The sequence below is a fragment of the Salvelinus namaycush genome, chromosome 5 (assembly GCF_016432855.1).
Source record: "Salvelinus namaycush isolate Seneca chromosome 5, SaNama_1.0, whole genome shotgun sequence".
Lineage (NCBI taxonomy): Eukaryota > Metazoa > Chordata > Actinopteri > Salmoniformes > Salmonidae > Salvelinus > Salvelinus namaycush.
The window spans coordinates 47341193-47368951 of NC_052311.1; the positions used below are offsets into that span (position 1 = coordinate 47341193).

Sequence of the window (27759 nt, forward strand, 5' to 3'; positions counted from 1 at the left end):
AATGGTGACTATGAAATTCTACCAAACTATGTATTGGTTTATTTTCAAGTCACTTTCCATCTGACCACCTGTGCATCCTGTCCCCTTCATCTCATTGCGGTTGAACAAAAAAGCATCGCCAGAGGTCAAAGCGGAAAATAGCACGAGATCATTGGTTGAGAGCGATGCAGGTGCAGATGCCTTTGTGGAAACTGCAGGGTGCAGTGTGAGAAAGAAACACTTGCAGTTCCAGGTGTGTTGCTCTCGGCCGATGTACAGTATGTGACACGATGGCATATATAGACTTATGCGTCTATATATGCAAATAGCTTACTTATATATACCTCGCAGACAGGCTGCAAGGAGACTAGCGTCGCTCACTGCAATCTGTTTATTTCCCATCAATTTCTACATCCAGGTCACCCTTAGCAATTGTAGCTTTTTTAGCTAATTCGTCAATAGACTATATGAATCTGAAAGAAAAAAAACACAATTGACCAAAAACGACAACAAAACGTATATGGAAATTATGAGTGGAAATAAATAAATAAATAAAATTTGCTCTGATATTGAAAAAAAGACAAGCATGCTATGAGCGATTGGAGCAAGCACGCAAAACAAAAACTCTGAATTATATAATTGTCATATTATCTGCCAATTCAATTGACAAGCATTAGGAGACAGTTTGTCTGCAATATCACTAGAGCATTGGCCTTGTGTCAGCCTGTTCTCAAGCCATGGATCAATGCACAAGGGTCAACACCCATTATGGCTCTCAGGCCTACTTCAGATTTACTCGTACACTGCACTCCATTTTTAGTGAACGTGGTTATATTGACCAACCGTTTATAGTGATCAAATTATCGTGCTGCACGGATGTGACCACTGTAAAAGAGGTGTGCACTCCCACAGGGCACAGACGTCAATTCAACGTCTATTCCACGTTGGGTCAACATCATTTCATTGAAATGACGTGGAAACAACGTTGATTCACCCAGTGGGCTGTAAAGACAAATATCCATGGCTAACTGTATGTTTGTTGTACTTTCTCTCTCCTTAGCGTCTCTATGCCATGGAGCGTGTGTGGAGGTGGACTCTGACACTGACGCAGTGGTCAATGAAGGCTTTAAGCTGGGCTGCATCTCCTGTAAGATGAGGGGCGAGGTGCCCGCCGAGGCCACTGTTGAATGGTCCTTCATGCCCAAAGGGGAGAGCGAGTTCACAAAAGTGAGTAGACACGGATCTAAGGGCCTATAGGGATAGTAGCGGGATATATCCCAATTATCTCTCCTCCTCGCAAAATGTGCACCTGTTCACTTTCCTTCACTGATTTGAAAGGAAATGACTGGTAGAAGAAATATGGTACTCCCACTAGCCCATGACTGCACCAATCCAGTGATTTTAGATCTGTGGGAAGTAGTGAATGAGTACACACTTCAGGAGAAAATAAATATTGTTGAGACACACCTTAGATTCTCCACACTTTGCCTCTATTGGTTGACCTAACTAACTATAGCTAGGCTACTCATGATGTATTGGTTGACCTAACTAACTATAGCTAGGCTACTCATGATGTACTTAGATTTTTATGAACACCGCTATAGAAATGTGATAAATTATTTTTATTATTCAACTTTGCACTTGCGCACTCACCGACATGGATTTTAAAGGATTGGATTGGTGTTAACATTGGCTAGAGGGAGTTTCCACCGCTGTTAAATCCATGACAGGGAGTGTGCAAGTGCACAATAAGTGATCCCTCCCAGCAGAGTTTAAAAAGTGTTCCCATTCATTCTGTGGGGATCGACCCCATAAGGGGTCATTGAGGTAGCCAAGCAGGTTGACTTGTCTGTTGTATCAGCAACAAAGGCAGGTCTTTTAGTTTCAATTTGGATTATGAAACAAGGTTTCATAAGCAATTCATGAATGGGAGAGCCCCACTGATCACAATGACTACCAAGACATCACACCAATGGGTGCTGTACAATGGAGACACATCAAGATAGATCATTTTAACTCATTCAGTAAAAAGACACAACACATCAACCAAAACAAGCATGTATACATTTTGTAGGCAATTTCTATGTCAGCAGAACAAGCAGTCTCTTCTCCAGTGAAATGGGCACTATCATTTATCATGAAAGAGCATCACAGCCATGTAAATCATGCAATGCTGTCAATAAGAGATTGTTTTAGTTATGCACACTGGTCTAAAACGGATTCACCCCTTAACATCCAAACTTTTGTTTCACAGTTTCCAAATATTGTAGTGTCAAACCAGGTAACTGGCTGCGGCCACTCCTAGCAGGAGCCCTTGTTGAGGCTGTATTAGTCAGGGCCTGCCTGCACCACTTCCTGATTGGATCTCTCTCCTCATGTATGCGTTTATGTGCTGGAGCGATTTAATAGCTAATGGCCGCCCTGTATTGATGTTGGAACACACTCTTACCTTGTAGGGAAACGTGTGTATGTTTACATCTGACACTGAGGAAAACTAAAACCATCTCTTATTGAGAGCAATAATTGTTATAGACATGCATGCTGTTATAGACATGCATGCTGTATCAGGAAAAACACTGCAAATGATACTTAAATTGACATAAAAATACTTGGAAGTATTTTTTACTCCGTTCATTTTCCCTGACACCCAAATGTACTCGTTACATTTTGAATGCTTAGTGTAACAGTATAACTTTAAACCGTCCCCTCGCCCCGACACGGGCGCGAACCAGGGACCCTCTGCACACATCAACAACTGACACCCACGAAGCGTCGTTACCCATCGCTCCAGAAAAGCCGCGGCCCTTGCAGAGCAAGGGGCAACACTACATCTAGGTTTCAGAGCAAGTGACGTAACTGATTGAAACGCTACTAGCGCGTACCCGCTAACTAGCTAGCCATTTCACATCCGTTACACTAGCAGGACAGGAAAATGGTCTAATTTACACACACCTATCAAGAGAACATTCCTGGTCATCCCTAATGCCTCTGATCTGGCAGACTCACGAAACACATGCTTCATTTGTAAATTATGTCTGAGGGTTGGAGCATGCCTCTGGCTATCTGTACATTTTAGTAAAACAAGAAAATGGTAGAGTATGGATTGCTTAATATAAGGAATTAGAAATAATTTATATTTACACTTAAGTATATTTGAGCAATTACATTGACTTTTGATACTTAAGTATATTTAAAAGCAAATACTTATAGACTTTTACTCAAGTAGGATTTTACTGGGTGACTTTCACTTGAGTTATTTTCTCTTAATGTATCTTTACTTTTACTCAAGTATGACAATTGGGTACTTTTTCCACCACTGCTTATACTGTACCAACCAAACTGCTTTAGAAATCACTTCATCTTGTTTTGAAATCACTCCATAATCAAATCATAACAGAACCAAAGTGCCTGATTGAGCACTTAGTCCAGAGAGATGAGCCCTTGTTGATGCAGAACATTGGTGCTTTGACAAAAGTGCTACACAGATTTCATCCAGTAATGTACAAATTCTAATATCCTAATATGATCTGCCCAGGATGAGTGTGTTGGCTCACCAAACCCTGTCTCATATAGCCTAGAATAAAAACGAAGTAATCTTGTCCAAGCCAGAATAGCAGGATCCTATCTCCTGTTTCTGTAGCGTGAGGCAGCTCGATGTACAAGTACACCCCTGGACAGGATGCTAGTCTATCGCAAGGCCTTTCCCCCAATACATCTCCTTAATGCTTTAACAGTCTTTGGTATGACATAATCAAGGTTCAAACGGCCTACCTTCCAATCTCAGGGCATATGCTCTAACCACAAGGCCAATCCTAACTGATATGCTCCATTTAACAGCATATTAGTTTGTTTGCAAGGTCGTATGTCTCACTTCCCCCCCATTGTGTTTCCCAATAGATCTACAGCTACGAGGATCTAATGAGTGACATTCCAGACGAGCGCTTCTACGAGCGTCTGGACTGGAACGGCAGCAAGAAGACCAAGGACCTGCAGGACGGCTCCATCTACATCCTGAACGTGACGTGGAACGACACGGGCACCTACCGCTGCATCTTCAACCGCACCCTCACCTTCACCTCCTACGAGTTCCACACCAACGCCACCAAGATCGTCCACCTCAACGTGGTGCCAAGACGTAAGGCTTTGGCTTAGGGTTCACAGGGTTAGGCTTAGGTCTAGACACAAATGAACACATGCAAACGAACACACACACACAAACAGTATAGTAGACACACACCCTCATCTTGGGATAGGGGAGAGGGAGAGAGGAGGGGAGGGAGGAAGAGAGGGAAATAGTACACTAAGATCACCCTCGTGAAAGTAGTGACATGACATGGGCTTACTTACACCCTGCATGGGGAGGGGGAAGAGATGGAGGGGAGAGAGGGTGCTGGGGAAGGGGGTGGGGTAGAGGGAGGGAAGGAAGGAAGGTTAGAAGAGAGGACGAGAGTGGACCGACACTCGATGTCCATGCCTGAATTGACAAAAAATAATAAATATGCAATATTGTCAGAGCGAATGATGGGTTATGCAGGGGTTATATGATTTTGATTTAGGGTCAGGGTTAGATAGTCCATGGTAGATTGGACCATGTTTCAAAATGGAAGCATTGACATCAAAATCAAGGACATATGACAGAGGGACGAACAGGAAACAGTCATACATCTCATTATCTATACAGCTGTTGATGGATGGTTAGTAGTAGTAGCCCTGTCACAGAAGCGGTCACAGCTGTCAGTAACGCTCATATCTCCCAATCCAAAGGCTCAGCCACAGCCACGCCATTGATTGTCCAACACATCATTGTCAATGACAGCTGGCCATTAAGTAGATACTGTATCAAGAAAGACATACAGTAGACATGTTCATGCAGAGACAGATACAGTGCCTTCAGAATGTCTTCACACCCTTTGAATTAAAAAATAAATAATTGTCACTGGCCTACACACAATACCCCATAATGTGAAAATGGAATCATGTTTTAAAAAATGTCTACAAATTAATTAAAAATTAAAGCTGAAATGTATTGAGTCAATAAGTATTCAACCCCTTTTTTTATGGCGAGCCTAACTAAGTTCAGTAAACATTTGCTTAGCAAGTCACATAATGCGTTTCAAGTCACTCACTCTGTGTGCAAAAATAGTGTTTAGCATGATTTTTGAATAACTACCATATCTCTGTACGCCACACATACAGATAGTTGTAAGGTCCCTCAGTCAAGCAGTGAATTTCACACACAGATTCAACCACAAAGACCAGGGTGGTTTTCCAATGCCTCGCAAAGAAGGGCACCTATTAAAGAAAAAAAGCAGACAGTGAATATCCCTTTGAACATGGTGAAGTTATTAATTACACCTTGGATGGGGTATCAATACACCCAGTCACTACACAGATACAGGTGTCCTTAATAACACAGTTTCTAGAGAGGAAGGAAACCGCTCAGGGATTTCACCATGAGGCCAATGGTGACTTTAAAACAGTTAGTTGAAGGCTGTGATAGGAGAAAACTGAGAATGGATCAACAACATTGTAGTTACTCCACAATACTAACCTAAATGTCAGAGTGAAAAGAAGGAAGCCTGTGCAGAATAAAAAATATTCCAATACATACATACTAGTTGCAACAAGGCACTAAAGTAAAACTGCAAAAAAAATGTGGCAAAGGAATGAACTCTATGTCCTGAATACAAAGTGTTATATTTGGGGCAAATCCAACAACACTGAGTACCACTCTTCATATTTTCAAGCATGGTGGTGGCTGCATCATGTTATGGGTATGATTATTCTCGGTAAGGACTAGGACGTTTTTTTAGGATAAACAGAAAGGTAATTGAGCTAAGCACAGGCAAAATCCTGGAGGAAACCCTGGTTCAATCTGCTTTCCAACAGAATTCCCTTTTCAGCAATAACCTAAAACACAAGGCCAAATATAGTTGCTTACCAAGACGTCATTGAATATTCCTGTGTGGCTTAGTTTTATTTTTGACTTAAATCGGCTTTAAAATCTGAGGCAAGACTTGAAAATGTCTGTCTAGCAATGATCAACAACCAACTTGACAGAGCTTGAAGAATTTGAAAAATAATGGGAAATTGTACAATCCAGGTGTGCAAAGCTTTTAGAGACTTACCCAGAAAGACTTATAGCTTTAATTGCTGCCAAAGGTGATTCTGATTCTATGTATTGACTCAGGGGTGTGAATACTTCTGTAAATGAGATATTTCTGTATTTCATTTTCAATAAATTTACTAACAATTCTACAAACAAGATTTCACTTTGTCATTATGGTGTACTGTGTCGACGGGCAAGATTTTTTTTTTAAATCCCATTTTGAATTCAGGCTGTAACAAAACAAAATGTGGAATAAGTCAAGGGGTATGAAAACTTTCTGAAGCACTGTACATACATACATACATACGCTACCGTTCAAAAGTTTGGGGTCACAGAAATTCTTGTTTCCATGAAAACAGACGTGAAATGATTTGCAAAATGAATAGGAAATATAGTCAAGACGTTGATAAGGTTTTAAATAATGTTTTTAAATGAAATAATAATTGTGTCCTTCAAACTTTTCTTTCGTCAAAGAATCCTCCATTTGCAGCAATTACAGCCTTGCAGACCTTTGGCATTCTAGTTGTCAATTTGTTGAGGTAATCTGAAGAGATTTCACCCCATGCTTCCTGAAGCACCTCCCACAAGTTGGATTGGCTTGATGGGCACTTCTTACGTACCATACGGTCATGCTGCTCCCACAACAGCTCAATAGGGTTGAGATCCGATGACTGTGCTGGCCACTCCAATATAGACAGAATACCAGCTGACTGCTTCTTCCCTAAATAGTTCTTGCATAGTTGGAGCTCTGCTTTGGGTCATTGTCCTGTTGAAGGAGAAAATTTGCTCCAATTAATCGCCATCCACAGGGTATGGCATGGCGTTGCAAAATGGAGGGATAGCCTTCCTTCTTCAAGATCCCTTTTACCCTGTACAAACTGCCCACTTTACCACCACCAAAGCACCCCCAGACCATCATATTGCCTCCACCATGCTTGACAGATGGCGTCAAGCCATCTTTTCTTTTCATTTTTTCTGCATCTCACAAATGTTCTTCGTGACCCGAAAACCTCAAACTTAGATTTGTCTGTCCATAACACTTTTTTTTCCAATCTTCCTCTGTCCAATGTCTGTGTTCTTTTGCCCATCTTAATATTACATTTTTATTGGCCAGTCTGGGATATGGCTTTTTCTTTGCAACTCTGCCTAGAAGGCCAGCATCCCGGAGTCGCCTCTTCACTGTTGAAGTTGAGACCGTTTTGCGGGTACTATTTAATGAAGCTGCCAGTTGAGGACTTCTGAGGCATCCGTTTCTCAAACTAGACACTCTAATGTACTTGTCCTCTTGCTCAGTTGTGCACCGGGGCCTCCCACTCCTCTTTCTATTCTGGTTAGGGCCAGTTTGCGCTATTCTGTGGAGGGAGTAGTACACGAGATCTTCAGTTTCTTGTCAATTTCTCGCATGGAATAGCCTTAATTTCTCAGAACAAGAATAGACTGACGAGTTTCAGAAGAAAGGTCTTTGTTTCTGGCCATTTTGAGCCTGTAATCAAACCCACAAATGCTCCAGATACTCAACTAGTCTAAAGAAGGCCAGTTGTATTGCTTCTTTAATTCAGCACAACAGTTTTCAGCTGTGCTAACATAATTGCAAAAGGTTTTTCTAATCATCAATTAGCCCTTTAAAATGATAAACTTGGATTAGCTAACACAACGTGCCATTGGAACGCAGGAGTGATGTTTGCTGATAATGGGCCTCTGTATGCCTATGTAGATGTTCCATTAAAAATCAGCCGTTTCCAGCTACAAAAATCGCTGAAGCTGAAGACTTATATTTCCCTCACTAACTTTAAACATCAGCTATCTGAGCAGCTAACCGATCGCTGCAGCTGTACATAGCCCATCTGTAAATAGCCCATCCAATCTACCTACCTCATCACTATATTGTTTTTATTTACTTTTCTGCTATTTTGCAGACCAGTATTTCTACTTGCACATCACCATCTGCTCATCTATCACTCCAGTGTTAATTTGCTAAATTGTAATTACTTCGCTACTATGGCCTATTTATTGCCTTACCTCCTCACGCCATTTGCACACACTGTATATAGACTTTCTTTTTTTCTATGTGTTATTGACTGTACGCTTGTTTATTCCATGTGTAACTCTGTGGTGTTGTTTGTGTCGAACTGCTTTGCTTTATCTTGGCCAGGTCGCAGTTGTTCTCAACTAGCTTACCTGGTTAAATATTTTATTTTTATTTATTTTTTTACAACATTAGCAATGTCTACACTGCATTTTTGATAAATTTTATGTTATTTTAATGGATTTTTTTTGTAGCTTTTCTTTAAAAAACAAGGACATTTCTAAGTGACCCCAAACTTTTGAACGGTAGAGTACATACATACATAGAGACCTACTGTACTGCTTTAATGGACCTGGATTTGGATGAATGATTTTTCTCCTCAAGAGAGGAGAGGTCAAAACTTCCAAGAGCTAAATAGCTTTCATAATCCTAAGTAATATTTTAAAGGCTTCCACAAAGGTTGATACAGTGTCTCTAGAATGTTGGGTTTAGCAGCAAGCTTAGTCAACTCACCCACTACTTGAGGTCATTCCACCAGTTTTAGTTGAGATTAATGTTGACCTTGAAAAACTGGGCCATTTCCAGTGAAACACTGAACCCTTGTGGATGTCTGGGGATAATTGTACCATCATGTTTTCTAGGAGGCATCAGACATTCAGAAACCTGTATATTTTCATTGAAATAGGTTCTAATTAATTAATAATTAATTAAGCCCAAGGCGTTCTCTTAACCCCTCCTCTCATTCTCTAGTGACCAGGGGGATAGCGTCCATCTTGTCTGAGGTGATGATGTATGTCACCATCATTGGGCTGCAGGTATGGCTGGTGGTAGAGATGATTTACTGCTACAGGAAGATATCAGCACAAGGCGAGGAAGCATTGAGAGAGAGCGCGTGAGTAGACACAAACACACAGGTCCAATTCAATCACAGACACCTTCGCACAAGAGCACACACTTTTTCCTCAATCTTCCTCTGAAAATATTATTTTCTTGCTATGTAATTTCCTAGCGAAAACTGCTCCTTTCTAACTGCCCCTCTCTCTTATACCTCACCTTCTCTCTCGGTCTTTCTCTCTCTCAGGGCGGAGTACTTAGCTATAGCTTCAGGGAGTAAAGAGAACTGTGCAATGGTGGCAGTGACAGAATAGCACTGGTAGGTTTCCCCTGCTACTAATCCATCACTGGACTCTTGGCCGTTTGTTGTCTGTTCTTTCCTTTACTCTTGTTCTGTCACTGATGCGAACTCATATCAGCACCCAGAACCAAATCACCTACATTTTAAAGGGGAAGTTCAGGATTTTATAACTTGATATTAGATGGTTTCTTCCCCTAAAATAAATCCAGGAGAAACTTCACCTTTATGGCAGTCACAAGAGACTAGTGGACTCATGGCATCTCCATGTTTTCTTATAAGTTGTTTTCATTTCAGGTTAAAGAATGGCTCCAAACGACGAATAGCTCTCGATAGCCCTTCAACACTTCACCCTTTCTTCCAGACTTCCATTATGACACCATCTCATTACCCCACCCAGGAGGACAAGCAGCCAAGAGGCTTGTCCAGAGAACAGATGGATGAGAAGTGAAACAGCCAATGAAAAAGGACTTCACTGTATTTAAAAGCAACTATACAGCACGAGTGTACTATCTAGCAGTACTATAATATCAAAGAGAGTTGTAAATGCTTAATTATGCAATCCAAATCTTCATTGTAATACTGATACATTATAATAAGTTAGTTCATACATAGCATTGTACATTAAGTAGAGCTGCATGTTATAGTTTAAACATTTGAAAATGTTTAAACTATCGTTCTACCGTTGTGACTGGAAACCTCAACATGCAACATCCATACATATATTTATTGCAGTATAATTGCATTCTCTGCATATTTCATTAATGCTTTATTTGCTAGATTTTCCTTACCATATTTACAACAACCAAGGGCTTGTGATATTAGCTACCATTTTACTGCCATGGGAAACTACCATAATTTGTTCAGTGTGCCTAGAGCAGGAATGTCTGACTGGTCAAAGACCAAAATCTCTACGGAGCAGAATACATTGAGCTGCTATTGAAAAAAAAATGGACATCCCTGTCATTCCTATTTGGCAGTCAATTCTGTATTATACCTCCAGGGGCAGCATAACACTGCCTAATGTGGACTGCAATCTTGCACACATACTTTCTTGTATAATTTCATTGGGATCTGGGTTTAACTACCAAGGGTTTGCAACATTTGAAGTACGGAAAAGTGAAAGAATAATAGGATTGTTATTGCATGATAACTGTCACACATGAACAAATTATAATTCATGTTCAAAATTCAGAATTATTCAAAATTCCCTTTAAAAACCTTGAAGCTGATTTGGCCAGATTAGAGATTCTAGTCACCTTTCACAGAACTTCTACATTCAATAGCGGAATATATGCTGGGAAAAAACCACAGGTTTATAATAGGGAATAGTCGACTTCTGCCGTCATTTAAAATGTTCACTGAAGAGAGCTGATCCAGTACACACTACTGTGGAAATGTCGTTTGCCAAAACGGTCAGCTTTATACCATAATACAATTGTCATGTGAGAATGGAGTAGGCTTTATGTCTGGTTTATTCAATCAAAACAATTTCTACCTTGTCAGATTTTTATATTTGTGGGAACTTTTCAGGTCTCTGACAAGAAAGACCCTCTTTCACACGCACACAGAGACAAAAGACAGAGACAGACAGAGTGTAATAATATAATCTGAAGAGCATAGCGGCAACTGAAGTGTGGGACAGAAATGGCTTGTTGTTCTGGCATGCAGTCACATGTTGTATGGCTGTCACTGCGCTGTGGCTAACCTCATGATAGAGTACCTGACTGGAAACTGGTGATGTCACATTTCCAGGGAACTGACGGGCTGCTCACTGGGAGTCAGGAGGATCAGATAGCAGATAATGTAGTCTGTTGACCGTGGCGTTGACCATGACCGACTTCGGCAGTGGTCAAACACAAACTTTCCCTTATGACCTTTTAAAACCACTCGTATTAAATATTTAATTGACAATTTCCAAAATGTACTTTAACATAATGTACAAGGTGCCTGAGGGTGGCCTTACAGTTAAGGGCCCTATACTCTGCACATATACCTTCTCCCCCCATTCTAGCTTTGACTCGACTGATAGCTACGTTGACGAAAAATGTACTTTCTATACCTGTAACATGTGGTTGTCCCACCTAGCTATCTGAAGACGAATGCACTAAGTTGCTGTGGATAAGAGCGTCTGCTAAATGACTAAAACGTAAAAATTGTACGTATCCTAGCGACTACCAGCCCTACATTGCATCTTCCTTCTCTCCGTCTCCTCTTAATTTCATACCGTCTCTGTTAATAAACAAGAGTTCACGTTGTCTCCCTTTAAAAAAAAAAAACGACAAGGTTTGAAATTCTCCATGAACTAACGTGTCCTCTGACGCTCAGTGGGTACAGCATGGCGCTCGCAACGCCGGAACAGTGGGTTGGATTCCCGGGACCACTCGTAGGTATAACGAATGCACGCATGACTACGTTGCTTTGGGTAAAATCATCTGCTAAACGCCAGATATTGTACTGATATATTATCTAAGAGGGGAAGCAGTACAGGTGGGAGTCACCCAATGACCGCCCTTAAACATATAGATATAGCAGGGCAGATCAATTCCTGTGACATTAATAGATCGCAACAGTGTCTCCTGCTCCTTGGTAATGATGTAGGCCAGTAGATCAACTGTGTTTGTAGGTCAATTGACAGTATCGATCTACATGGACTTTGTCTGAAGTCGCTGTTATTGGCAGACATCTAAATCAATGAAATGCTTTGCCTCAACAGGTCAAACCAACAGATCAGCTTGAATTTGGACACGGTGGGAAGACAGAAAGAAGACATAATTACACCGACTGTTTTTAAATACTTTTTTTAGTTAAACTTTATGAAAATGGTTGACGACACACACACTTAAAAAAAAATATAAGACTCCGATGAGTTGTTGCATATTTTAGAACTTTTCATTTCTCTCCAGGGCATTGTGTACAATCAAATCTTTTACAGTACATTTGCTCCCCCGACCCCCCACCCCCCTGAGCCTAATAAATATAGTACATCCTTTGATCACTCACTGTTTGGCCGTGCACAGCAAGGCTCACACACTTACACAGCTGACAGGCAAGAGACGGAAGGAGTGGGGGGGAGGCAGTACAACGAGGAAAGAGAGAGAGGAAGAGTGAAAAAGACAACAGGAGGGGGGATGAAAAGGAAAATAATTAGGAAGAGAGAAGATGGTTTTTGATAGACAGTGAGAGGGAATCAGAGGGGGGGGTGAGCAGAAAATAAAATGAGATGACCTTCCGACAAACAAAAACAATAAGAAACAAGATAGACTACAAAATAAAGATATAAAATGAAAAGGAATAACATATAAACATCAATTTGAACTCACAAAAACAATACTGCAATAGTTTCCCTTTATCCAGGCCTACACTTCTGGTTGGTCCTTTTTAAGTCCAGCCCAGTTTACACTAGAAAGTCACTAGTTTATTGCATCTCTCTGTTTACCTGGTCTGCAAAGTCTGCGTCCCCAAGGGCACATTATTTCCTATGTAGTGCACTACACTATAAAGGAAATGGGGTGCTATTTGGTACGCAGAGCCTGGTCTACAGAGTACAGTCAGTAACCCTGAAACACTTCAAGTCCGATCCAATAACACAATCAGAAGTTGACCAAGTGCGAAAAACAAAAAACGTATCCGACAAAAACAAACTCATAATCATACTGATCTTAATAATACCAAATGTAACAGTGACGATGTAACATTGAGGATACTTCTTTCTAATACATATATATCTCCGTCTTCTTGTCCAACTCCAGATCTTCGCTTGCTTGTCTCATTTTGCTCTAAACACACTTTAGAGATACACTACTTTTGAATGTGTAAAAAGTAGTATAAAATCACCAAATATCATTATTGCTAGGACCAGTAAATAGAAAAGATTAACCTAATAGCTCTTTCTTGGTCCGTGCTGAAGTATTAACACAGAACATAAATCGGAAAAAAAGAAATCACTCGCGTTGAGAGTGGGACAGGACTTTTCGAAATCAAAGTCGTGCTAAATAAATACTGTAACGGTCTGGCGCGCACACTCATCATTCGCTCTCAATTCTCAAAACAACCCAGTCACCCTCAAAAAGACAGCTAACGATAAAAACGAGCTAGTAGAGGATTTAGGAGTCTTTTTATACTATTAACATCTAAAAAATAAAAAATAAAGTATTGTTTCGAAATGATTCTCCAATAGCAGATCAAGTCTAAGATGGAAGCTGCTGATCCCAGATGGAGAGAATGAGAGAGAGAGAGAACGAAGAAAAAAAAAAGAAAAAAAAGAGTTAGAAACAGGAGACTTTCTGTAATCCATCAGAGCTTTCCCCTCTCTCGTCATGTGTCCCTCATTTCCAGAGGCTCAAGGGGGACTTAGCTGAGCGGACCCCTCACACCGAGGCACATAAGTCCCCTAGGATGGTTTCAGCTGGGAACAGAGCCATAGCTGTTTATCAGGGCTGGGAAAGCTCCCAATTTCCCAAATGTCAGATTCCATCCATTTTGAAACGCAAAGTTAATCTGGGTTGGCCCATTTTGAGAAATGCAGTCGGTCCAAGTCAAGTCAGTCCATTATGAAAGCAGCAGGGCTGCACATGATGAAATGCAGTAGATCGTCCGTTTTCTTTAGAAAATGTCTCTTGGATTCTCAGGCAGGGGAGATGGTTCAGGGTGAGCAGCATGGTTGGTTGCATGTGAGGAGCAGATGGTACTATACAAACTGGCCAGCCGTTAGCCCTGACTGTGGGAGATATGGTTGGCTCACCATGCTATGTTATTGCTGCAGTCCTGAAGACATTCCCAGTTTAACTGTCTGGACGTGAGAGAAGGTGGTGACTACAGAAGGTGGAACTTTGCCATTGCAGGTTACTCAGACTGAGGTGTGGGGAGTTATGGGTAGTGTAGTACCCCCCCAAAGGTCACTCACCACCCACCCCATTGCAGGTTGCTCAGACTGAGGCGTGGGGTGGGGACCCCCCCCGGACCCCCCCACATCTCTCCATGTCTGTTTTGAGTAGAGAAGCAGGAGCGGAGCTTGGGATCGTGTGAGAGAGCGTCACTCTCCCTGAGTGGCCCAGCTGGACCCCCTTGGCTCTCTCCCCCGTGGTCTATTCATACCCACTTGAGGGCTGGAGGTTGGAGGGTGGAGGGAGGGAGGATCAGTGCTCAGTGAGAGACTCTGAAGTGGGGTTCGAGGGGGGATCCTGCTGGACTTCTGGAGTGACGACGCCTCGGTGGAGCTTTTCCAACGACTGTTTCATCTGAGGGAGAGACAGAGAGGACAGAGGAGGAGGCTAATGTCATTACGACAGCCATGATGACTCATTCACGAAGAACAGTGAAGCCGTTTGTAAGCCTTAGGGAACGCTTCGTAAATGATGCGTGCACATGCTTGGACACACACACACACACACACACACACACACACACACACACCACACCACACCACACCACACCACACCACACCACACCACACCACACCTGGTCTAGCAGAGTGACTGAGGATTGGAGGATCTGTTGCCATTTGCCCAGCTGGGCCTGGTGGAACTGTCTCTGGAGCTGCAACACCTGGGCCCACTCTCCTGCAGACTGGGGTAGAGGACTGGATGGAGAGAAGAGAGGAGAAGAATGAAAGGGAGAGAGAGAGATAGAGAGAGAGAGCGAACGAGCGAGAGAAGAGCAGTTAGTTCACATTCTAAAAATGCATCTCTGGTAGTAAGTAATATCCAATGAAAGTGCTGGTTTGTTCTTGAGCAACGGAAGAGGACAAATCATAGAACAAAACAGAACAGTGGGAATCAGAGGTGCATTCGGTTCTAGTTTAAATCTAGTTTTCAATGAAACGGAGAACAGGACAGTGTCCTCTGATGGGTAAGTAGTAATGGCTATAATATAAAGATCTATCCTGGTTTGGTTACCTGTCAGACAGAGAGAAGGAGTGCCACGTCTCCAGCGTGTGTGCAGCTCTCTCCAGAGAACACAGCTTGTAAAACAAGAGCATGTTGAGGGCCACCAACACCACCAGACTAGAGGAGAGAGAGAGAGAGAGGAGAGGTGATAAAACAAACAGCATAGAACGAAAGAGAGAGGGTAAATGATTTGACGTAAGTATGGGCCAAAAACAGAGGGAGCGCGACTGAGTTATGAATAAAGGGACAACATTCAGGAATATGAGAACTGGAGGAGGAACGGAAAAGTGGTTGCGCATCTCAAACTGTAACACAGCACAAAATGTTCTGGGACAACAAAGCATACTAGACCATCAAATGACAGCGGAGACTTCACAACACCGAACAGTCATTCAACGAGACATTGACGATGTGACACCCAGTCTCTTATTATACGGTACCTGACACAGATCCTATGCACACGAAGCGATAGAGAGAGAGAGGCAGTGGGAGGCCGTCAGTAAGCAGAGGAGATATTCATTTCATTGAACCCCCCCCAAAAAAACAAAACAGTGACGACATGGACTACAGAAAAAGAGAAACAAGCACTCACTCATTTGTACACTAGCACACACAGTGGAACTCACACGGTGGTGGTTACAGTAACGCTACAGGGATGAGAGGTCCCCAAAAAACACTTTCACAATCACTCACAAAAGGTCCAATCCCGACTTGAGTTTAGTGTAGGTTATGTATTGATGTCAATGGGAAGATTGTGTGAAACGTGCGTATCTCAAGTCTGGATTCATCCTAAAGCTCATACGCTGAACAAGATTAGGCCATTGATAATTCCCTTGGTTTACTCCTACTAAGGGATAGGGGAAACGATCAGTGTTTCTTTTCACACACGCCGAGAGGTCAGAACTCACATGAAGCTGACTATGAGCAGTATGGTAGAGATGCTGTTGCCTCCGCCACGCGACCGCTCTCCGTGCTTGTACTGACCACCTGGTCAAAGGGAGAAACACATTACTTACTGCCAGAAGAGCCTGGATGCAGTTCCAAATCACACCAGCAGATGTCAGTGTATAAAGCAAAGAGGCGCACAAGTGGCATCTGACATTTAGTTGTATGAATCATCATAAACCTGGAGACAAATAAGTTTGATTGACACATTTGAGGTAATCATTGAACTCTGCTTGACAATCTTTTATATGGGTCTTATTTATCAGGTGTCAAACAGAAGAAAATTAACTGATGCATCTCCTGACGCCACCACGACCCTGTTGACTCACCCGCCTCTCTCCGCTCCTCTCCTATCCCTCGGTCCCCGCGCTCTCCACCTCCCTCTCTTTCCCGGTCCCCCAGGCGCCGGGAGCAGGTGCGTTTGCGTCGCCGCAGGGCCGGGGGTGTCTTGGCAGAGTCTGCCCCCACCACATCCCCAGAGGTCACCACTGACACCTCAGACTGGAGCAGGGTCTCCAGCTTACACACCTCACTCTCTGATAGGGAGAGAGGGAGGGAGACAGAGACAGACAGAGAGAGAGGGACAGAGACAGAGACCGAGAGAGAGAGAGGGAGGGAGACCGAGAGAGAGAGAGGGAGGGAGACCGAGAGAGAGAGAGAGGGAGGGAGACCGAGAGAGAGAGAGAGGGAGGGAGACCGAGAGAGAGACCGAGAGAGACCGAGAGAGAGACCGAGAGAGAGACCGAGAGAGACCGAGAGAGAGACCGAGAGAGAGACCGAGAGAGAGACCGAGAGAGAGACCGAGAGAGAGACCGAGAGAGAGACCGAGAGAGAGACCGAGAGAGAGACCGAGAGAGAGACCGAGAGAGACCGAGAGAGACCGAGAGAGAGAGACCGAGAGAGAGAGACCGAGAGAGAGAGACCGAGACCGAGAGAGAGACCGAGAGAGACCGAGAGAGACCGAGAGAGAGAGACCGAGAGAGAGAGACCGAGAGAGAGAGAGAGACCGAGAGAGAGAGAGAGACCGAGAGAGAGAGAGAGACCGAGAGAGAGAGACCGAGAGAGAGAGACCGAGAGAGAGACCGAGAGAGAGAGACCGAGAGAGACCGAGAGAGAGAGACCGAGAGAGACCGAGAGAGAGAGACCGAGAGAGAGACCGAGAGAGAGACCGAGAGAGAGACCGAGAGAGAGACCAAGAGAGAGAGGGAGGGAGACCGAGAGAGAGAGGGAGGGAGACCGAGAGAGAGAGGGAGGGAGACCGAGAGAGAGAGAGGGAGGGAGAGACCGAGAGAGAGAGAGGGAGGGAGAGACCGAGAGAGAGAGAGGGAGGGAGAGACCGAGAGAGAGAGAGGGAGAGAGAGACCGAGAGAGAGACCGAGAGAGAGAGACCGAGAGAGAGAGACCGAGAGAGACCGAGAGAGAGAGACCGAGACCGAGAGAGAGAGACCGAGAGAGAGACCGAGAGAGAGACCGAGAGAGAGACCGAGAGAGAGACCGAGAGAGAGACCGAGAGAGAGACCGAGAGAGAGACCGAGAGAGAGACCGAGAGAGAGACCGAGAGAGAGACCGAGAGAGAGAGGGAGGGAGAGACCGAGAGAGAGAGGGAGGGAGAGACCGAGAGAGAGAGAGGGAGGGAGAGACCGAGAGAGAGAGAGGGAGGGAGAGACCGAGAGAGAGAGAGGGAGGGAGAGACCGAGAGAGAGAGAGGGAGGGAGAGACCGAGAGAGAGAGAGGGAGGGAGAGACCGAGAGAGAGAGAGGGAGGGAGAGACCGAGAGAGAGAGAGGGAGGGAGAGACCGAGAGAGAGAGAGGGAGGGAGAGACCGAGAGAGAGAGAGGGAGGGAGAGACCGAGAGAGAGAGAGGGAGGGAGAGACCGAGAGAGAGAGAGGGAGGGAGAGAGCGAGAGAGAGAGAGGGAGGGAGAGACCGAGAGAGAGAGAGGGAGGGAGAGACCGAGAGAGAGAGAGGGAGGGAGAGACCGAGAGAGAGAGACCGAGAGAGACCGAGAGAGACCGAGAGAGAGAGACCGAGACCGAGAGAGAGACCGAGAGAGAGACCGAGAGAGAGACCGAGAGAGAGACCGAGAGAGAGACCGAGAGAGAGACCGAGAGAGAGACCGAGAGAGAGACCGAGAGAGAGACCGAGAGAGAGAGGGAGGGAGACCGAGAGAGAGAGGGAGGGAGACCGAGAGAGAGAGGGAGGGAGACCGAGACCGAGAGGGAGGGAGAGACCGAGAGAGAGAGAGAGAGGGAGAGACCGAGAGAGAGAGAGAGACCGAGAGAGAGACCGAGAGAGAGAGAGGGAGGGAGAGACCGAGAGGGAGGGAGAGACCGAGAGGGAGGGAGAGACCGAGACCGAGAGGGAGGGAGAGACCGAGAGAGAGAGAGAGACCGAGACCGAGAGGGAGGGAGAGACCGAGAGAGAGAGAGAGAGGGAGAGACCGAGAGAGAGAGAGAGAGGGAGAGACCGAGAGAGAGAGACCGAGACCGAGAGAGAGAGACCGAGACCGAGAGAGAGAGACCGAGAGAGAGACCGAGAGAGAGACCGAGAGAGAGACCGAGAGAGAGACCGAGAGAGAGACCGAGAGAGAGAGGGAGGGAGACCGAGAGAGAGAGAGGGAGGGAGAGACCGAGAGAGAGAGAGGGAGGGAGAGACCGAGAGAGAGAGAGGGAGGGAGAGACCGAGAGAGAGAGAGGGAGGGAGAGACCGAGAGAGAGAGAGGGAGGGAGAGACCGAGAGAGAGAGAGGGAGGGAGAGACCGAGAGAGAGAGAGGGAGGGAGAGACCGAGAGAGAGAGAGGGAGGGAGAGACCGAGAGAGAGAGAGGGAGGGAGAGACCGAGAGAGAGAGAGGGAGGGAGAGACCGAGAGAGAGAGAGGGAGGGAGAGACCGAGAGAGAGAGAGGGAGGGAGAGACCGAGAGAGAGAGACCGAGAGAGACCGAGAGAGACCGAGAGAGAGAGACCGAGAGAGACCGAGAGAGAGAGACCGAGACCGAGAGAGAGACCGAGAGACCGAGAGAGAGACCGAGAGAGAGACCGAGAGAGAGACCGAGAGAGAGACCGAGAGAGAGACCGAGAGAGAGACCGAGAGAGAGACCGAGAGAGAGACCGAGAGAGAGAGGGAGGGAGAGACCGAGAGAGAGAGAGGGAGGGAGAGACCGAGAGAGAGAGAGGGAGGGAGAGACCGAGAGAGAGAGAGGGAGGGAGAGACCGAGAGAGAGAGAGGGAGGGAGAGACCGAGAGGGAGGGAGAGACCGAGAGAGAGAGAGGGAGGGAGAGACCGAGAGAGAGAGAGACCGAGAGAGAGAGAGGGAGGGAGAGACCGAGAGAGAGAGAGGGAGGGAGAGACCGAGAGAGGGAGAGACCGAGAGAGAGAGGGAGGGAGAGACCGAGAGAGAGAGAGACCGAGAGAGAGAGGGAGGGAGAGACCGAGAGAGAGAGGGAGGGAGAGACATAACCAGAAAGAACCAAAAAGAGAGGAGGTAAGCAATAAGAACACACACTACTTTATCCCGAGTAGGAGAATAAGACTACAATGTAAGTCAGTCTCACCCATGTGTCTGTAGTACTCCTCGATGCCGCTCCAGGTGTTCTTCTCGATGAGCGCCTTCACCAGGCTCCACGGCTGCTTCTTGTAGCAGATATCTGACGACACCCTGCAGACACACAAGCAGCCACAACTCAGAGTCCATCACACTGTAACCAGTAAGCCATCCCTGAAGCACTCTGTATCACTAGACATAATGCACGGTACTGCACATACCTGGGATCCCCACAGAATTAAATAGAACATATTATATAACAGTATTATATGACATCTCTAAAGGGATCACACGGTTCACCAACGACAGAAGCTAGAAACGTGTCATAATGAACACCGATCCGCCACTGAACTGATGGCGCCGACAGACGTGGCAGTTCTGCTTCTAGCATTTCGCTACGCCCGCAATAGCAATCTGCTAAATACGTGTATGTGACCAATAAATCCGATTGAGTTAAACTGCACCTCATAGAACAGTTTTAAAAGGACACTTCATCCATATCGGGTGTATTTTATGTGACGTAAGAACTGAAGCTCGCGGTTTTCTAAGGCAGTGAGTTCACCTGATACATACATTTAGTAGGTTAGCACACAAAACAGTCGTTTCAAACAACTAAATGTTTCTATTGCCATTTGATCTGCACAGGCGACTCGTACACAAACTATTAGTCAGTCAAACACTCTTCAGTGTGCTGGGTGGTGAAAGTAGGTATACCGGAGTCTGCTCTTGTTCTTGTTGATGGCGGTGAGGCAGTAGCGGTGCACGGTGTAGAAGTAGTCCTGGTAGGGGATGCCTGAGGTAATGACCTCCGAGTCCACCACGTAACACTCGCCCGGCGCACTGTTCTTAAACAGCGTCTGGATGGAGCGAGGGAAAGAAAGGTGTTAGCGTATGATCTACGGGGGTGTGTCTCGATCCTCAGAAGGCGAGTCAAGTCTTGTTCTCCCACTCAGTGGAGACTCCCAACTCCAACGTCTCCGTGCCGTGACCTAGATCTTTCTTTTGTGAACTGGATATTCAAACCAGAACATGGAGGACAATGGAGGCTGGTGTCACTTTAAAAAAATCAGAGGACAGGCTCATTTGTAATGGCTGGAATGAAATGAATGGAACCCTATCAAACACATAAAATCTATATGTTTGATCCGGTTCCAATCATTACAATGAGCCAGTCGTCTGATTTAACGTGACACCAGCTACCACTAATGTCGACCAAATGTTTTTTTTAAACTGCAAAATCCAACGTGCTGACTGACTGACCTGAGTCTCCACGACGGGGGCGGTCTTGGGGCCCAGGGGGTTGTTGATGGCGATGGTGTAACTCAGGATCCGGTTGGTGTTCCCACTGCAGCTGTCCTGCTGCCACTCACGAACTGACAGGTCTGACGGAGGGACAGAGAGAGAGAGGACGAGGAAAAGAATGAGGGAGTGTGTGTGTGTGAGGGAGAGAGAGAGAAAGACAGTAAGTGAGAGAAAGAGAGAGAAAGTAGGAGTGAGAGAACAGAATGAGAGAGACAGAGGGAGAAAAGCGAGAGGGACACAGCACCGCTTTCACAGAGGAAAATGCACTAATTAAAGCCACACAATGTCCTCAAAAGCTGGCAGGGGCACAAACCAGGGAGGCCATCAACCAACCAACTCCTCGCCTCTATGGCAGCATCTAATAAACGACAACTTTAGGGAACTGTGCTAAGAACAACGAATATGCAGAGCCCTGTACTGCTTTTCTCAGAACATACAATAGCATATCAGGTGTTGAAGAAAAGAAGAGAGCGAGAGAGACAGATGGAGGAAGGGTAACCCAGCGTAAACAAACACCGTGGACTGCTCATTAGCGCTACAACACACTGGCCTATGTCTGAGGAGAGGGGAAGGAAGGGGGCGGAGGGGGGAGACCCTGACCGCATCCCAAATGGCACCCTATTATTCATGTAGGGAATAGGCCAGGATGCCATTATTTGGGACAGCTCCAGTCTCAGCACTAGGAGGATAATAACAATCATTCCATCCCCATACATGACAACAGCCATACTGCGTGGAGCAGCAGAGACGTCCTACAGATGAGCACCAGTGCATCAGGAGATAGTCGGTCGGAAGAGGCGGCAATGAGCGTCTCACGCAGTAACACTCCTAGGCCGCGTCCCAAGCGGCACCCCGTTCCCTAAATAGCGCACTACGTTTGACCAGGGCTCTGGTCAAAAGAAATGCACTATATACGGAATAGGGTGCCATCTTGGACGCAGCCCTAAAGCTTACTGTACAAGCCCTGGAGGAGTGGACTTTAGGAAGGGCCGATCAGTCACATGGAATGAACTAAGCATTTTGCATCCTATCGTGTTGTAGCCTATCCATGTTTCTAGGCAGACTATCACTAGTACTGGGAAACAGTGGTGTGTACAGGAATGTACTCTAGGAACAATGCTTCTACGTAAAAAATGTAAGGAGATATTTAGAATGGGAATGAAAACAGAATGAGCAGAAAGGGAGAGGGATCAAGAGGAAGAAAAACGAGAACGTTGCCAATGCCAACCATGTGTAAGATCAACAAAGAGTGTGTGTGTGTCTCCACGTATGTACAGTGGCTTGCAAAAGTATTCACCCCCTTGGCATTTTTCCTATTTTGTTGCCTTACAACCTGGAATTAAAATATATTTGAGGGTTTGTATCATTTCATTTACACAACATGCCTACCACTTTGAAGACGCAAAATATTTATTGTTTGTTTCACGATAAAAATAAAATTAATTCAAACAGAAAACTTGAGCGTGCATAACTATTCACCCCCCCAAAGTCAATACTGCAATTACAGCTGCAAGTCTCTTGGGGTATGTCTCTATAAGCTTGGCACATCAAGCCACTGGGATTTTTGCCCATTCTTCAAGGCAAAACTGCTCCAGCTCCTTCAAGTTGGATGGGTTCTGCTGGTGTACAGCAATCTTTAAATCATCCCACAGATTCTCAATTGGATTGACATCTGGGCTTTGACAAGGCCATTCCAAGACATTTAAATGTTTCCCCGTAAACCACCAGTGTTGCTTTAGCAGTATGCTTAGTGTCATTGTCCTGCTGGAAGGTGAACCTCCGTCCCAGTCTCAAATCTCTGGAAGACAAACGGGTTTCCCTCAAGAATTTGCCTGTATTTAGCGCCATCCATCATTCCTTCAATTCTGACCAGTTTCCCAGTCCCTGCCGATGAAAAACATCCCCATAGCATGATGCAGCCACCACCATGCTTCACTGTGAGGATGGTGTTCTCGGGGTGATGAGGTGTTGGGTTGGCGCCAGACATAGCATTTTCCTTGATAGCCAAAAAGCTTAATTTTAGTCTCATCTGACCGGGGGTAGCTTCTTCCATATGTTTGGGGAGTCTCCCACATGTTTTTAGGTGAACATCAAATGTGTTTGCTTATTTTTTTCTTTAAGCAATGGCTTTTTCCGTCCACTCTTCCGTAAAGGCCAGCTCTGTGGAGTGTACGGCTTAAAGTGGTCCTATGGACAGCTCCTTCAGGGTCATATTTGGTCTCTTCGTTGCCTCTGATTAATGCCCTCCTTGCCTGGTCCATGAGTTTTGATGAGCGGCCCTCTCTTGGAAGGTTTGCTGTGGTGCCATATTCTTTCCATTTATTACTAATAGATTTAATGGTGCTCCATGGGATGTTCAAAGTTTCTGATATTTTTTTATAACCCAACCGTGATCTGTACTTCTCCACAACTTTGACCCTGACCTGTTTGGAGAACTCCTTGGTCTTTATGATGCCGCCCCTTGCTTAGTGGTGTTGCAGACTCTGGGGCCTTTCAGAACAGGTGTAAATATACTGAGATCATGTGACACTTAGATTGCACACAGGTGGACTTTATTTGACAAATTATGTGACTTCTGAAGTTAATTGGTTGCACCAGATCTTATTTAGGGGCTTCATATCAAAAGGGGGTGAATACATATGCACGTACCACTTTTGCATTTTGAATTTTTGGAAACAAGTTATTTTTTAAATTTCACTTCACCGATTTGGACTATTTTGTGTATGTCACATTACATGAAATCCAAATAAATTAAAATATGAAACAAAATCTGAAAAACGCCAAGGGGGATGAATACATTTGCAAGGCACTGTATGTGAAGAGCAGGTGGGCCAGTGTGTACACGTGTGCGCGTTTGCGCTGTACGGACCTGTGAAGTGCCGCTGGGAGAAGAGATGCTGGATGAAGTGTGTGTCTGCGGAGAAGAGCAGGTCGTGCAGCTTGTCCACGCTCATGTGCACCACCATGTTGATGTGCAGCCGGCCAGCCAGGTCCGCACAGAGCGACTCCACCTCGTCTGGACGGGGACAGAGTTACACATCAGTCACAACTATAGTAACGCACCAGTTAGCAGAGATACCACAGTTGAGAAAGTCTAAATCGTCAGAATTTCTATGATAGATTTTTTTTTTATATCCCCCAGGATTTGTTGCAACTGCATTGACAAATGGGGCCTAGATAATCTGGCTTGTCAATCAACTTCAATTCCAGTGTCAGATGAAATGGCTTTTCAAGTCAATTAAATAAAATATAAAAACGTCAGCGATAATGGGGAGGATAATGTCCTTTTTGTTGACGAGAGACACAGTTTAACACAGTTCTGTTAGAGCAGAAGAGAACTGTAAAAGATTCCCCACTTTACAGGCCTCAAAGAAAATACATTGTGGTTGCTAACATTAGTACAATTCAGACTTCTGTAACGTGAACGTTGCACTTTATCGGTCAAATCATAGTCACTAAAACATCAGAATCTTTTCAGAAAATATATTGTTTTTTTGCTCCTAGTACTCTGTCATCTGCTAAGTGAATACTGACGTCTCGAGTTTCTCTTGAGTTTTGCCTTTAATGCAGCAAGTCACACAGTCTGTTCTCAGGAGAGTCCATGACTACAGTAATGTAGGTCCTACTAGACTTCTGGTAGACTACTAGTATGGTATCAATAGGAAGGGAGTATTTGCAGTAGTTTCAACTGGCTTTCTCTTCTGCATCTGCACTGATCTGAGAAGAAAAGATAGCTGAAAGCAGCAGAGTGGAAACCAATCGCTTTCATCTGTCACGTTCTTTCAGATTAGTGGGAATGAAGGAAAGGAGATGAGGAGAGAAAACCCCCTTAAGGACTATTCGAATTTCACCTTTGTGAAGTGTTTACAAGCCAATCTTTCCCTCTCAACTCTCCTACGTCTGCATCAGATTAAAATGTATTTTCTATGTTTGCCTAAACATAAATGTTTTTCCATGAAACTACTCTCCTGTGGGCTCCAGGAACTCACCCTCTTCCTGTGTGTCTGAGGAGTTGCTGGGGTCGGTGGGCAGCTCGTCGTCGTTGGTGAGCTGGTCCAATGAGGAGAGGTTTCCCAGGCTGGTGGCAGACGGGGGCATCATGTGATTGGCAGACTCCAACAGGCTGTCCCCGCCCTCCTCCACATACTAGGAAATGGCATGCGAGGGGAGAGAAAGGGGTAGTTAGTTACCACACGCGTGAGGTCATTAAGGCAGAAACACACACAAACACAGCAATTCCAACACCCTCACATAACTGAGGAGCCTTGGAGGACTAGTACGACCTCAAAGCCTCTCTACTCTGCCCTGGTGAGACAACAACACTGGCTCTTTTAGGCACAGCATGGGCCACGTCCCAAATAACACCCTATTCCCTATATAGTGCAGTACTTTTGACCAGGGCCATGGCACCCTAATTCCCTGTAGTACACTATATAGGGAAGAGGGTGCCATTTGGAACACAGAATTAGCATTACATCCGAGACGGATGGCCGTTTAGAGCCAACAAGCGACTGATCTACTGAGGTATATGTATCCTATCAAGATAAACCACGGAAAAGTCATAATTATGAAACTATCTCTAAAGTCAGTTCAAAGTTATAACCCCCCCACCTCCCGATGCCCTGGGTCATATTCACTTAAGACAACGTTTTGAAACATTTTACCCTAATGAATACGACCCTGTAGTTCCCTGGCATGAAATCAAATAAAACTCACGAAAGAGGCAGCAGCCGAGGCGGGGGCGGACAAGGAGGCGGTGTGTGTGGTGGAGGGCAGGGAGCTCTGGGAGCTGGGCGGGCTGGGGTCCGGGGGGTCGAGGGAGGGGCTGCCGGGGATGTCTACGGGCAGACAGGTGGATGAGGAGGGGGGAGAGGAGCCCAGACCACCGCTGGCTAGGAGGGGGCCACTGGGGAACAAGGCTGCCATGGAGGGGGGCGAGCTGCCCAGAGAAGCTATGGCCCCCAAGGAGCTGAGGTCCAACAGGTCAGAGATAGAGACTGACTCGTCCACTGGCCTGAGATGTGTATGTGTGTGTGGGGGGGGGGGGGTTGGATAAGGAGACAGAGACAGAAAGAGAAACGGAGAGAAATGAAGGGGACAGAAAAAGGGCAGTATGGGGGAAAGAGGGCGAAAATGAGCGCGAGAATGAAGGACGGGAAGACAGAGAGGAGAAAAAGGAGAAAGAAACATGATGATTAACAATTCACAATCCCAGTAGTGGCTTTAATTGAAGGGATCGATAATCCAGAGACATCAAAGTTAACGGACGACAGTTCTAATTTAATGGACATCGCCAAACTAAATGTTCGCACGCACACACACACACACACACACACACACACGTCAGACTCTCACAGACACAGCGAACATGTACACTCACAGTAGACCGTTAATGTGCTCGTCGGTGGGGGAAACATAGTCATCGTCTTCACTGGTGAGGCCCAGCTCAGTGCCGTAACACTGATGGACTATGTGCCACAGCTCCTTTGGGGACAGAGGCTGAGAGGAAACAGACATTAACCGTCTCAATTTCTCACTAACTTCTTGGATTTTCCTCTTGTAGGACATTAAAACGTCAATCAATAATTAAATCATTCAGTAACCGATAGTGTTGGTCAGTGTTATATGCATTTTGGGTCCTGTTGCATTTTGTTATGTTATATTTCATCACTGAATAGTTATATTATCCAATAAACGACATAAATAATATTGTTTGCCGCCTCTCAGTATTTGGAAGTGCCTTCGTTCCGGCACGGTGATATATATGCCCAGTTAATGTCACACTGGCAGGAGTGTGAGAGCTGGAGGTGGGAGGAGGGAGAGGAGGTGGGTACCTTGTCCATCAGTGCGTTCTGCCACAGTCTGAAAATCATCATGTAGCTGCGGTCCCTCGCCCCGAAAGACGTGAAGAAGTGCTGGATGAAACGACAGAGAGCGAAAGAGAGCAAGCACAGAGGAAAACAAATTGAGTGAACAATGGAATGATGGCTAGTGATTCGGCTTGTCAAAAACCATGACAGAAATAGTCTATTTTGCCATGATTAAAATAAAAATAAAATGTTATTTGTCAAGCATTGGAAGCATCTAAACCAGTGGTTCTCAACTGGTTTTGCCTTGGGACCCAAATATGACAATTGAGTTGCGACCCAATATTATGGAACGTTGATTATTACATTTTGTAATGTTGTATTGGAGCTGCCATCTTGGGCAGGTTTCACTTGCTAAATAGACTCTCTCAATTACGGTAATAAAAGAAAGTCATTACACAGACATATTAACTGAGAAAACATTTACCAATTGAAGAGAATAAGCTATTTAATTAGGCTACCAGTTCAGGAGTGGGGAGTAATAAATGGTCAGACTCACAACATGACATCAAAAGCAGTCCAATAATGTTCATGAAAAGTAACACATACCAGTGTTTCAAATAGAAAAAAACACCATCATTTGTAATTGATCATTAAGAATTCCAATGTCAACAGTTTCACAACCTTGACGACTTATTTTTATTTTAAAAAGTTTTTAACCAGATCACAAATGTAATATGAAAATCAGAATGAATTAACAATAATAATTAACATAGTGAACAATAACTCATTAACCTGTTTATTTATTGTGTGTGTGTGTGTGTGTGTGTGTGTGTGTGTGTGTGTGTGTGTGTGTGTGTGTGTGTGTGTGTGTCTCCTATCAGTGGGAAAGCTGGGGGTGTTTCTTTAGTTTGATAAGTTTATTTATTATTGAAGTCTGGGGTGATGGTTGACAAGGCAACTCGGAGGTCTTGCTGGCTGTCCAGTTTTTCTCTGATTTTAGTTTGTTTTCAGCACTGCCATTGCAGA

General features: G+C 45.0%; 2 protein-coding genes across 3 annotated transcripts in view; one reads left to right on the forward strand and one right to left on the reverse strand.

Annotated features, from left to right (window-relative positions):
• The first annotated feature begins 1011 nt into the window (after positions 1-1011).
• Positions 1012-9262, forward strand: scn1ba (sodium channel, voltage-gated, type I, beta a). The gene is made up of 4 exons (XM_038993105.1): positions 1012-1206; positions 3877-4114; positions 8865-9006; positions 9196-9262. Exons 1-4 carry the CDS (start codon positions 1012-1014, stop codon positions 9260-9262), a joined length of 642 nt encoding a protein of 213 aa, XP_038849033.1.
• Positions 9263-12031: 2769 nt separating this feature from the next.
• The window catches only part of LOC120048357 (protein Aster-A-like), a 34185-nt gene continuing 18457 nt past the window's right edge, over positions 12032-27759 (reverse strand). For both annotated transcript variants that reach the window (XM_038994265.1, XM_038994267.1), the window contains 13 exons: positions 26758-26838; positions 26304-26422; positions 25640-25937; positions 24913-25069; positions 23793-23939; positions 20882-21003; positions 20336-20478; positions 19632-19735; positions 16409-16615; positions 16043-16121; positions 15144-15251; positions 14707-14827; positions 12032-14486 (listed from right to left, as the gene is read on the reverse strand). In XM_038994265.1, coding sequence (XP_038850193.1) covers positions 14385-14486; positions 14707-14827; positions 15144-15251; positions 16043-16121; positions 16409-16615; positions 19632-19735; positions 20336-20478; positions 20882-21003; positions 23793-23939; positions 24913-25069; positions 25640-25937; positions 26304-26422; positions 26758-26838 — 1788 coding nt within the window. In that variant the 3' untranslated portion in view covers positions 12032-14384. The remainder of the gene's footprint in view (positions 14487-14706; positions 14828-15143; positions 15252-16042; positions 16122-16408; positions 16616-19631; positions 19736-20335; positions 20479-20881; positions 21004-23792; positions 23940-24912; positions 25070-25639; positions 25938-26303; positions 26423-26757; positions 26839-27759) is intronic.